At 29.4% G+C, this 12,846-nt stretch overlaps 1 protein-coding gene across 2 annotated transcripts; it reads right to left on the reverse strand.

Annotated features, from left to right (window-relative positions):
* Window positions 1-493: 493 nt before the first annotated feature.
* LOC125821397 (uncharacterized) lies at window positions 494-4,583 on the reverse strand. 2 transcript variants are annotated; one of them, XM_049500813.1, is made up of 8 exons: window positions 4,431-4,583; window positions 3,314-3,655; window positions 1,947-2,018; window positions 1,739-1,806; window positions 1,481-1,637; window positions 1,150-1,230; window positions 975-1,064; window positions 494-881 (listed from the first exon to the last, which is right to left on the reverse strand). In XM_049500813.1, exons 2-8 carry the CDS (start codon window positions 3,554-3,556, stop codon window positions 798-800), a joined length of 795 nt encoding a protein of 264 aa, XP_049356770.1. In that variant the 5' UTR covers window positions 3,557-3,655; window positions 4,431-4,583; the 3' UTR covers window positions 494-797. The 2 variants fall into 2 exon arrangements, with proteins under 2 accessions (XP_049356770.1, XP_049356769.1); XM_049500812.1 differs by lacking the exon at window positions 4,431-4,583 and adding an exon at window positions 4,325-4,394.
* Window positions 4,584-12,846: the final 8,263 nt, after the last annotated feature.

Raw genomic sequence — 12,846 nt, forward strand, 5'->3', positions numbered from 1 at the left:
TCTTTTTTAAAAAAAAATCATTTCTTTTATCTATTTATTTATTTATTGGTGAATTGGGTAGGTTGCTTTTTAGACAAAGTAGAAGAGCACTTTGAGCAAGTCAAAGTTTAAAGCTCATGAATTTAGTGGAATAGGAACTTTGCCCTCTTTGAGCACTCAAACTATATATATATATATATATATATATATATAATCGTGATGTCTGAATCAATTTACGTAGTGGTATCTACTATTTGATTATCACTCACTAGCACAAATACAGAGTAACTTAGTCGATCAAGGTTTGAACAAACAAAAAGAAATCACCTCGTGTTTTTGCCTTCATTGAGTTAAAATCATGTGATTTCTTCAAAGGCATCACATTGTCTTTTCCTTCCCACATAATTAATGTAGCATGTAAGTTATAGTTGGACTGAAATATTTTCAACCATAAATCACCAACCACTATAGAATTGTGCAAGGAAAAAAGACTGGATATCATATATTATAAAGTTTTAACTAACTTGACACATTTTGTATTCCCATCCATGTGTTCATATACATGGTTGAACTTTAACTGACTGTACAAAGATTTCTAACTAATCCATAACCTTGATATCTTTTTCCTTTTTATAGCCTTGTTGACTTTGTTTTTCCTTTTTTTGATATTTCTTCAATCTACATAATCTGAAACACCAACTGCATTACACGAATGTGTAGCCTTTTCGCAGTCATCCATCCTCTCTGCAGCAAATTTTACGCAGCAGGACGCAGTAGCAACAGTAGAGTAAACATGAACTAACATATATCTAGTACTTTCAAGGGGCGATGATGGGGGGAGGTTGATGTGAGAGTATCACGGGGCCAGATTCTTCATCAGACGAGGAGATAGGTAAAATAGCCTGTTTGTGAAGGATGAAAAAAAATTAGTTGAACTCAGACATGGGGTGGTATCGGGGAGGAACGTAAGAGGAGTAGATGGTAGCTCAACTCACCTGCTGGTGTTGGCGACGGTGGCAAGAGGTCACTGCTTTCATTATGATGTAGATAGGCAGGACAATGCCAGTAATCCTCAGCAGTAGTAGCTGTGTGCAAAGGGTAATGAGTAAGAACATAATCTAAAAAAACACAACAATGTGATTCCCATTTTTTTCTAGTTTAGTACGTTACCATGACCAAAGGGAATGAATAGTCCTCTGCTTGATTCACTATGATGGGAAGAGTGTGTCGTAAAACCAGAAGCAGCATAAACTGTTAAAAAAGGAAACAAAAAGAAAGAATCAAATTGCTGCACTTAGATTTAGAAATTGTCTAAATGGGATATCCTGCAGTGGCAAATCACATTTGCATATCGAACTGATGGTTAGCAGTTTCCTGGCACAAAAGCTAGTTATTGAAGAATTTCATGCTTTCTTTTCAAAGTTTTAACTAAAATGCACTAGCGCGTGCGGTTGTGTGTGTGTGTGTGTGTGTGAGAGAGAGAGAGAGAGAGAGAAATTACAATCATTGCAACTGAACGACAACACATCATGCTTCTTGATGTAGAGACCGCATAGTCATCATCATAGTCATCAGAGTTGATGAAATTACGATCAGTTGAAACGACAGCTATCAGACGAGGGTTATTCAAGTCTCTTCTAACAATTCCCCAGTTTCCCCTGAGTAAAGCACCACAACACAAGGTAAAAAAAAAGCTATATGGGATATGGAGAAGAATATTCAATTTCCTAATAATAGCAACAAGCAAGACGAAGGATACCTAAAATTCATTGGGATGCCTCCAAGTCGAAAAATAGGGGGAGGTGCCGTATAACCAGGCCTAAAAGGCTGTAATCAACACAAATAACATAAGGATACAAATGTCAACAGTAACTGAAGAATTAAGCACACGGAGAAAAGGTTGCTATGGTACAAATGCGCTTCTAGCCTGTAAGTTACATAAAGCAAAACTTAGAAAAGTCACCCACCTGGTGGCATATCTCACAAATGGTATCACCCTTCTCGTTACACCACCTCTGGACACATCTCCGATGTGCATACTGAAAGAAAACCAAGCACAACCATGAAGTAGTTGCAGAACACATTATGCGTTAAAGAAATGAAAATGTTAGAATAAAGAATTCGGGACACGTGGAGAGTGGAAACTAGGTAGAAGAGTCTTGAGTTCGAAGTTAAAAAGGCATGCCAACGAGTATTATGTGAGCATCACAGAAGAATCAGACATTAATAGAGAACTTTGAAAAAGTACTTAGTGAAACTCCCTGAGAAAAGGTCTCTTTATAACCTTCCCCCAATTTTTCTTCCATTCAAAAGCATATTCTGGCAAGACAGGTGGTCAAGTTTAAGAAGTTTCACAAATGATTTAAATACTTTGTACCAGGACTAATTGCAGCAGAAGGTGGGACAATTTGGTAAAAATAAGAAGATAACTGAATAAACAGACAGGAATATCTCTAGCCAACGAAAGCCAAAAACGCAACAACATCACCAATCATCTCTAATTAAGCAACTATGTGTCTAACTACTTGAAAGTTCATAGCAGGGTCAGTACTCTAAAGCTCCTTCCTTTTTTTTTACTTGCTCCACATTATAGGAGCCCTGAAACTGCACAGCTTCTTCCCCAACTCACCATGGTCCAGCCCAAGAAAAGAAAGAGAGATGTTGGTAAAGAATGTTCAACATCATCCATGTACACGAAGTACAATTTTACGACGAGGACCTATAGGAAGCTCTCAGGATCTTGAGCATGATGTAAACATTCTAGTGCTTAGCTAGTATGTAGAAGGAATAATCTGTCACCAGAAAACAATCACACAATTGAGACTGAACTTGCAAGTTTAAGTTAATAACATGACAAAAGGTCAATGATCAGAAGGAACAAACAGTTGCAGTAACACAATTTCAAAATCGAATTGTCTCAATATTAATAAATTCTTTTCTTATTCAGGCTCATCATTAGACAGAACCAGTTCCTCACTGGAAACAACATGTGCTCGTGGAAACAAGCAACCCAATCGCACACCAATTTTTGAGTAGTAGGAAGACAAAAAAGCAACAGAGAATACTCAATAGGCACTAGTGCACAACTCATATATTGACTTTTAAGCATATAATAAACTTCTAACGACATAAACAAGCTCCAATAACAGAAAAATTAGAACACTGATAGATAGCATAAAACAACAATTACGCCTCAATTTCTAGCAAATTGGCTTCAACTATATGAATCCCCACTGTCCATGTCGTTCGTTTAAGCACATCTCAGTCCAATACAGATAGCATATACATGAAAAGAAAGAAAGTACTAGTAAGTTTGTAACAAAGCTCAACAAACCTTCAAGCTACCGCAGCAAGAGCAAGGAACTTCCATATTTGAATCCATATCTTCATCTTGGCATATCCTGCATTCAACCATCTTCCTAGGACTCAGAGGATCAGAATCCTGGGAAGAGCAATCAGTTACCGAGCTATTCGTTGTCGGTGATGCTAGCTGTTTCGGGTTTCTGCTTTCAATTGCAGCCTCCAAAGTTGATTCAGTTAGCAACCGATCAACCAGAAACACAAAATGATCTCCCATTCTTATGTAACCAATATCAGCTAAAAACCACTTTTTAATTATTTTTTGATGTAACAGAGACAGTGATGCCTTAAACAATCAGCTTTCCACTAGAATTGCCTGAAAACAGAAAATAACAGCACACAAGTTGCCTTAGACCATAAAAGTTGTTTCAATCTGAAATATCTAAACACCAGCCAATCATACAAAAGTAAGAGAGTAATAAAGTCATAAAGGCATAAAACTCAATTGGTAAAATTTCCAACTACAAAACTACACCTAAAAAAAAGCATAAGGTTTGAAATAAAGGACATACAACTTTAATTCAAAAGAAAAAAAAACATGACAAATTTGAATCAAGGACAAAACAAGAGCTTGCATCAAGAACCTTCCTAAGAAAAACAAAAAAACAACCAACAAAATCCAAGAGAAGTATCAAAACCAAGCAAAAACAGAAAGAACCATGCAAATAACAACAAAGGGTATCAAAAAAGATTGAAACTTAAGAACCCCAGATACCAAAAACTGACCTTTAAAACAAATTTCAAGCAAAAACAGAAGTACCATGCAAATAACAACAAAGGGTATCAAAAAAGATTGAAACTTAAGAACCCCAGATACCAAAAACTGATCATTACAACAAATTTCAAGCAAAAACAGAAGTACCATGCAAATAACAAAAAGGGTATCAAAAAAGATTGAAACTTGACAACCCCAAATGACAGAAAGTTCACTTTTTGAACAAATTTCAAGCTATAAACACACAAACATTAAAACAAGAAAAAATACCCAGATGCCAAAAAGTGATCTTTAATATGAATACAAAGCTATAACACAACAAACATGATGAAAAAATAGAGAATTTAAGGGAATATACTGAGAAAAAGAGACTTACAAGAAGGGGATCGGATATCTACAAGCTAAGAAAGCTCTATTTTTTTTTCTAAATCTTAAAAAAGATCTCTCTTTTAGAATGAAGCAAGAGATTGAGTGTCTTTGTTTGTTTAAGCACTCAAAAATTTCAAAGAATCAAAATGAGAAATGGAGTAATAATAATAATACAGTATATAAACCATATTTATAGTCTCATTTATACAGATCAAGAATTTAATTTGAAACAAAAAGGTCAAGTTTTTGAATTAAATTATATTAAAATAAATTAATTAATAAAATAATGAACAGTATCTTTTCAGGTTTCGAGCCATTCAAAACGTGTCTTCCTTCCCTTTGTTTGTCTTTCATGTCAATCATAATTTTTTTATAAATTTGAAATTTGAAATACCTAAGCTTTCCGAGAGATAGGGAAATCCAAAGAAAAAAATTACTCACTTTAGTTACGTTTAAACATAAAAATTTAAAATTTTAAAAAAAAATTATGAATAATGTAGAGTGAAAATTATTTTTAAAAATCAAATTTCGAAAAGAAATTGAACTCAAAAACTATACTAACAATTTTATATTTAAATAGTTTCTCATAATAATATTTCAAGAAAAAAAATATTCATAGTAAAATAGAGACTTAAATTATATGAACAATATTGTTTTTTTTTCGATATGATTAGTCTAACTTCATATTAATGCTTGTAACAAGTTTTATTTTACTTTATTTTTAGTCTGTAATGTCATTAAATTCAGAATTTATTATATGATATCAAACTTAACACTATATAAACATTGAATTTTATAATTAAGTATTTATGTATGTTTAGTGATACTTTTTATTTATATAAATATAAATAATTTGAGTAAAAACTAATAAATTTACATGAATTCTTGACTATCCTTTAGATCTACCCTATATTATGAAGTTTAAATTTTTTATCAAATAGTACTTATTATTATAAGTCAATTTTAATTAATAATAGAGTAGTATATACGTTATCACTGCACTAAGTTAATTTGTTTAGTATAAGACTAATTAATGAATGATGAGTTTATTAAATAACGAAGTTGAACTAATTTCCGTTTTTTTTCGTGTCAATACTTATAATTAATGTAACTTCATCCCTAATAATTCATTAATGTAGTAATTACAAATCGTGTGCTCTACTACCTTGATTGAGTTGAATTATATGAAAAGTTTTTTTATAAATAAATAAATTTTGAGTCTATTTCGTAAATAAAGAGTTTTAAAATATCTAATTTTATAATGAGTGAAATCAAAAGACGAATCAACAAATATGAAAAAAAAAAAAGATTTGGAATGAAATCACATGAGAATGCATGTCATTTTCATTTATTTTTTTGGTTGAGACAATGCACGCAAATTTTATTTTCCTATGTTTATAAGTCAAGGTTTGGAGTCACATATTAATTTTAAAAAATAATAAAATAATTATCTTTTTTATATTGATGTTTGTTTTACAATTTATTCATTATCATAATTTTAGCATGAAATAGATAATTTGACACTAAAAACTGATTTAATTATTGAAATGATGAGTAATGAAGTTGAAATAATCTCCATTTTTTCAGTTACAAAATGTATGATTAATGCAACTCATCCTCTAATAATAGTTTCATTAATGTAGTGATTAGTCACAGGTAATACCTTGACTGAAATAAATTATATGAAAAGTTTCTTTTTTAAAAAAATAAATAAATTTCAAAACCTATTTTGTAATAAGGATTTTTGAAATATTAACTTTATACTTTCTTTGGATTTGTTCGCTTTTATTTGTCATGTTTCGTTTTCGAGAGCTAGATTAATTGACTTTGACCAACGTTTTAAGGTGATTCCTTTTTTCATCATATTAATATGAGAAGAACTACTACTTATTCTAATATTATTTTTTTATTAGTTTTATACATTTAAATTATAATTATAACATATTGAATTATGAAAATTAAGGTGTTTATAATTTCTCCGCAAGACCTACCCCCAACCTAGAGACCTTTATTGTCACTCTATAAAATCATACATGATATTTTCACCTCTTATGATTCCACGTTTAGTTCTTTTGAATTCATTAGATCCTTTTCAGTGGTACGTTTCAAAATCCCCCTTCTTTCACTCTACCCGTAAAAGTAAGTAGGATCTTTCAATGTCAAGATTATATTCCAGACTAAGCACAAGCATATTCTTTTCACATGTTATGTGTAGTTGGTTAATTGAATTAACTTCAGAAAAATGATACGTAATAAATAAAAATGAACGGTGTATTAATGGATTCATGATATTAGTACACGCGATTAAAAAAAACATGCAAATATATTCAAAAAGATTTGGAATGGAAATCACACGATGATGCATGTCATTTGCATTTCTTTTCTTCTTTTTTTCAGTTGAAATAATGCATGCAAATTTTATTTCCCTTGTTATGTGTACATTCTTTAACATAAAGTTTAAAATGTTATATGTCAACCACATTTGGTTAAGGTTTTTGGTTCAAGATGCTGATATAAAAAATCTATTACGTTTTTTATTTTAAATAGCCTTTATATAAAATGAATTTGAATTAGTCGAATTCTCAATACATATAAGTGAAGTCACAATATAATTTGAATTATGATTCGACATTTTAGTTATTTTAAGTTATTAGGTTCTAAATTAATAATTTATATATATACATTTAATAACTTTTTTAAAAAATTATATAAAGTTTAATTAAAGTTACTACAGTACTCTACATGCACTCGTTCGAACTCATAATCAAAAGCCTAGCTTTACTCCTGCCAATATAAATATCAAATATCAGGAAAAAAAAAAAGATAAAGTAAAATATGAAGCATATACAAGTAAATTAGTATTTTGGGTTATTATATTTTTATTTCAATAAAGTTAAACTGATTTGATATATCAGATATATATTTATATTTTTTAAGATAAGACAGAATCCAAATATCACAATCTTGAAAGATAAGCAAGCCGATTGTCTTGACTAAGAAGTGTAGATTTTTAAAATTGAACAACAATTTGCAAAAACAATTTTACAAATATATTATTCACTCTATTTCAATTTATTTATCTTATTTTTATCTTTTTTTAAAAATAAATTACTTTCAACTTTTTATATGACATATTTAAGATCATGATATTAAAGATAATTTGGTGCATTAATCTACATATCTTTAGTTTCAGACTTATACAACGTTAACGTTTTTTTTTTTACTTTCGTAAACTCTAATTGGTATTAAATCAAAATCAAACAAGCAAATTGAAACAGAGAAAGTATTAAATTTGTCACTAAGACACGTAAACCGTAGCTAACAATTTTTTTAATAATTCATTGTTAAATCATTATTAAATATAATTACCGATGAATTTTTGTTATTTAGAGATAGAAATTATTCGTCACTAATTCTGTTTTTATTCAGTGATATATGCAAGGACTTCATATAGTATTTTACGTAGTTGACAACACATATGTTAATTAAAAACACGTTGAAACTCTTCCATTTCAAGTCTACTTTTTTTAAAAAGTGCACTATCCTCTTTGGATAATATAATCTTTTTATTTGTAAAATAATTAGGGCAATAATATCCTAATAAAAGTATGATTACTTTTTTAGCAAGTTGATTAATTATTGAGAAACAATGTATATGCTACATATATACATATATATAGCGGAGAAATTCTAGTTTCTATACAATTATTTTACATTAATTTGGCGTACTAACTGATTGAAGGAAGATTAATTAAGTATTAAATTTGTCATAAAAAAATTAAAAAGTAATAAAAAACATATATTATTTTTAGTGTGATTTAATTTAGAAATATATTTTAGCCGTCGATGAATGAAGTTGTAATGGATTATGAGAGGCTAGGTTTAAATCACATAGAGAAGCAAAAGAAATTAAACGATACATCATACATATAAGTCTTAAATAAAATGATACTTGTACTAATCAGAAATACATGATACCAACTAATGTATTATTGAAGCAAATAGCAAGTTGACCTAAATATCACCAGAATAGAAGAAGAAAAACAAAACCAAGTCTTTTAAGTAATTAGTCATGCATTATAATAATTTGTTTTATTAAACTCTACATCGTCAATACTCATGACACTAGTTATGTAAGAGTATGTGTATTAATTTATGTGAAAAAGAGAAAGTTAAATAAGAATACGAAATATAATAAGTAAATAAAATTTTTGTAAATTAAAATAACTAAAGAAAAAAAAGTCACTAGAGTAATCAATTCCTACATTATTATTACCCTATAACATGTTGTGCATTGTTACATATAAATTCGCCCCAAAAGAAATTATACTATCTAAATAATTAGTTTGTGAATGTTTAAATGACTGAGGTAAAGTCTGAATTTGAAGTTTATAAATATGAGATTCTATTATTTTAAGTTATTGAGTTCTGAATTAATAATTCATACGTACTAAATAAATTTCTTATGATAAATATAAAATTTGAATCAAAGTTACTGAATCTTCCGTCTATATTAGACTGTTATACAATTAGTTATTTAAATAAATAAACATATTTAAAATATATGAACTTGGTAAATAATTATTTTGCAAATTAAATATTAAAGCTAAATTATGGAAGAAGTTGTGTGGTTCAAAAATAGGATGCTGGATTTTTTATTTTCAGAAAAGAAGGCTTTGACTAATAAGAATTTATTTCTTCTAGACTAGAAAGACAGAAATTAAACCCATACATGTACCAATGTGGTTAGTTGGCAAACTTTTGGGGTGTTATTTGTTATTATCCAATATATTAAATTATTTGAGAAAGAAAATTTTAAAAAATGAAATTAAAGTATTAACTTTAAAGTCATGTAGTTCTTTCATTGGTTTGGTTGGTAACCTTCCCAAACCAATAAGTAACTTCAAATTATATACTCATGCATGAAGTCAACTTCATCATGCTTTCCTCATGGGTATATTGTTATTCTTCTCTTTTCCTATGCATTCCGATAGAGGTAATTCAGAATTTGAAATGTATGTGTTTAATATATTTAATAACCTTAATTTTATTTATATAATGTTACTGGAAAAACTGAAAATTCTATTGAATGTTCTGTTAGAAATTTGGGCTTTTGATGGAGAATCCATTGAAGACGTCTGTGCCAAGCGTATTTTTGATTGATTCCGATGGAAATAGATTTTTATTGGAACAGTTCAAACAAGTAGGGGTGTGCAAAAACCGATTTAACCAACAAATCGAACAAAAAAAAAACACTATTGATTTATTGATATTGAGTTATTGGGCTAACGGTTTTTAAATGATTTGGCAAATTTTTTAATTGGGTTATCGGTTCGATTTCCGGTTTTATGATTTTTGTTAATGGTTAAACCGATAATCCAATAAGACTATACTAAATTTACTATTTTATCCCTAGACCAGTAAACCCTAATTATATAACATTTTACAAACCCTATTACTTTATTACTTAAAACCCTATTACCTCTTTGCCTCTACTAAATTTACTATTTTATTCCTAGACCAGTAAACCCTAATTATATAACATTTTACAAACCCTATTATTTTAATCTCAGTTTATCTTGTTTCATATTGCAAGCACACTTCCAACTTGAATGTGCCAATTGCCTAGACTTGCTGAAAAACAATTGTTACTTCACACTTTTTCCTTTGAATGTGTCTAGACTCTAGTGTCTAAACTTGCAAGAAAAATTATTGTTACTTTTATGATTATTATTTTCATGCCAAATGCTGAAAAATTCATATGATTTATATGAAAATTTTCTTATCGTGTATAGTAATATATATGAGTATTTTCTTATTGGTTAAACCGAAAACCGAACCGTTAAGTACCATAAACCGATTAAGCGAAAATCGATAAGAAATATGTTATTGTTTGGCTATCGGTTTGACGTATTTACAAACCAAAAACCGATAAATAGAACCAATAACACATAAAATCGAACCGATCGATGCGCACCCCTACAAACAAGTGTATTTTTGAGGGATCTCGACAAAAATGTTGGGGAATTTCAATATTTTTTAATAATGTAACATTAATAAGTAGGTCTACGGTAAATTTTTTTTATAGATATTTAAATCATTAAATATCTTTATACATATATTATAATGTAAGCAAAAGTTATTGAATTCACGTGAATTAGGTTATATCGTTCCCCCTCCAAAGTGGCTTAATTAGTTCAAATTTAACAACATGGGTTGTGGTGCAGTGGTGAGACTGATTCACTTCTAACAATACGTCTTGGGTTCGAGCCTTGGGTAAGGAAAAAATCTTGTTGAGAGTGTCACCCTCAAATGAGCTTTGCAGTGCATGATCTAAATTTAATCGGGATACCGAACTACCGAGTGGGAAAAAAAAGTTCAAATTTGTCCAAGCTAAAAGAAAGCCTCAATTCATTATTTAAAGTTGAGTGGAATAATTTCTGAATAAAAGTACTTAAAATTATTAATCGTGAAATCAGCTTATCAAATTATAAGGTAATGTTAGGTCAACACGTATATGATTTGGTCCTCCAAATAATTAATTAATTTCTAAGAATGATCGTTTTAATCACTTTCAAGGCATATGGATTTCTTTTAAGTCTTACAATTGATCAATTAAATTCCTCAAGTTTTCTTCTATTCTTTCTTTTTCTCTTATCTTTTATAAAATTAATTTTTGAGCAAAATAAAATGAGAAAAGGAATTTGGTAAACCAACCACTCTAGAAATGGAAATATAAGAGAAATTTGACATTTAAAAGCAAACAAAAAAAACTTTGTTGGGTCATGGAAGAAAATTAGCTACATCACTACAAAAAGATAGAAATTATCAACAAAAAACTTATTTCCTGAAAGCAACAGGAGTTCTTTATCAATCCTATTTAGTAACGGATCATCAAAAAAATCATGTTAATTAGTTATGGACAATTTAGCGCCAACGAATTTCATTGGTAGTTTCGTTTTTTTTTCATTTTAGAAACATATTAGGTGTGGTTGACCAACTAGTTTAGGACATTTAGGTATGCATGTAGTTGCATGCAAGAATCTTAGGAGTCATAATCCTAACAATAAAATAATGTTATAGGTATGTTTTGATTCTAATACTTATTATTATTATTATTGTTATAAATCAAAAACTCCATCAGAGTAAGCTTGCTCATGTTATCGACCTTAAATTTGAATAGAGGAAGAGGGTTGTCGAAGGTTAATAAAAATTAACTTTTTATCCATTAGTAAAGTTACGTACATCTTACTTTGTTCAGATTTTAGATTTCACGTGTGAGATTACAGTAGAAATGTTAGTGTTATTATTTGTTGTTGATCATAATCAAATCAATAATTATAAAGACACGTACTGTGCAATTAGGTGTAATTTATAGGTTCTCTTGATTCTATTACTTTTCAATAAATTATTGATTTTAATATTACAAATAAAAAAATTAGTCCACATAAACGATACGTTCATCAGATCATCTAATTCCACGTATTTTTTTATTTTTTTTTTAAATTCTTTTTCTTTGGTTTTCTATGGCCCTTTGAGTTTCCACGTGGAAAACTAGAAATGGACATTGAGTGCATGGTCCAAATTAAATTAGACTTAAGCACACATCACTAACGTTTCGTAAGCGGATAGCAAAGCACTCTGCTGCGATGAGTAGCCGGTTTTTTTAAATTGCATTCATCAAGATATAAACTTATCTGTTTTTGAAATTTGTGTTCGAATGTATCCATCACCTCCTTATTTTAAGCGTAATCAACATTAAATAAAAATTTGATTGAAGTTCAGAACATGACTGAAATTTTGTCATATGTGCATGAATTATTATTTTTTAATGTATGATTTTAAGAAAGTGATTGAATTCAGTCATACATTACGTTTAAATTCAAGTAAAAAGGATAAAATTTAACCATATGCGATTGAAATTCAGACAAATATAGTTATACTTCGGTCATATATGCATGAAATTTAGACAAAAATATTAAATTCAATTATATGGTTTTAAATGGGTTATCTTTGTAATTTGTCCCTTCACATGGAACCATACATGATACAGGCCCATACCAATACACACTCTTGGACTTGTGGCCCATCCCAATATACAGAATCTTGGGCTTTTGGCCCATCTCTTTTACTATTACTTGTGTGGCACCTAATCATGTCCCCCAACTTTTATTCGATTCTCACCCCACCCTCACCCCCCACAACAATTGTGTGTCAAAATGTTTATAATTTGAACAAGTTTATGATGGTTAAACATTATAATATCACACTGAATTTGATGATCTGAATTATGAATCTTACTTTCTATCATTTACTTCGAGTCTGATTGAGAGTGAACTTTTCGATAATTTCTTTATTTTTAGAAATAGAACTCTAACCATCAAATTTGTCTCATAATCTTGTTCGAGAAATCTAAAATAGTT

The sequence above is a fragment of the Solanum verrucosum genome, unplaced genomic scaffold (assembly GCF_900185275.1).
Source record: "Solanum verrucosum unplaced genomic scaffold, falcon-dt-bn FXZP01000217.1, whole genome shotgun sequence".
Classification (NCBI taxonomy): Eukaryota; Viridiplantae; Streptophyta; class Magnoliopsida; order Solanales; family Solanaceae; genus Solanum; species Solanum verrucosum.

Bases quoted from the DNA above. Each gene is read 5' to 3' on its own strand.
- LOC125821397 (XM_049500813.1), bottom strand. From the start codon at position 3,556: ATGGGAGATCATTTTGTGTTTCTGGTTGATCGGTTGCTAACTGAATCA. The intron at 1,638-1,738 runs GTATCCTTCGTC...TGCTTTACTCAG, and splicing joins GGCATCCCAATGAATTTTAG to GGGAAACTGGGGAATTGTTA. The intron at 1,231-1,480 runs GTAATTTCTCTC...CTTTTTTAACAG, and splicing joins GTCGTTCAGTTGCAATGATT to TTTATGCTGCTTCTGGTTTT.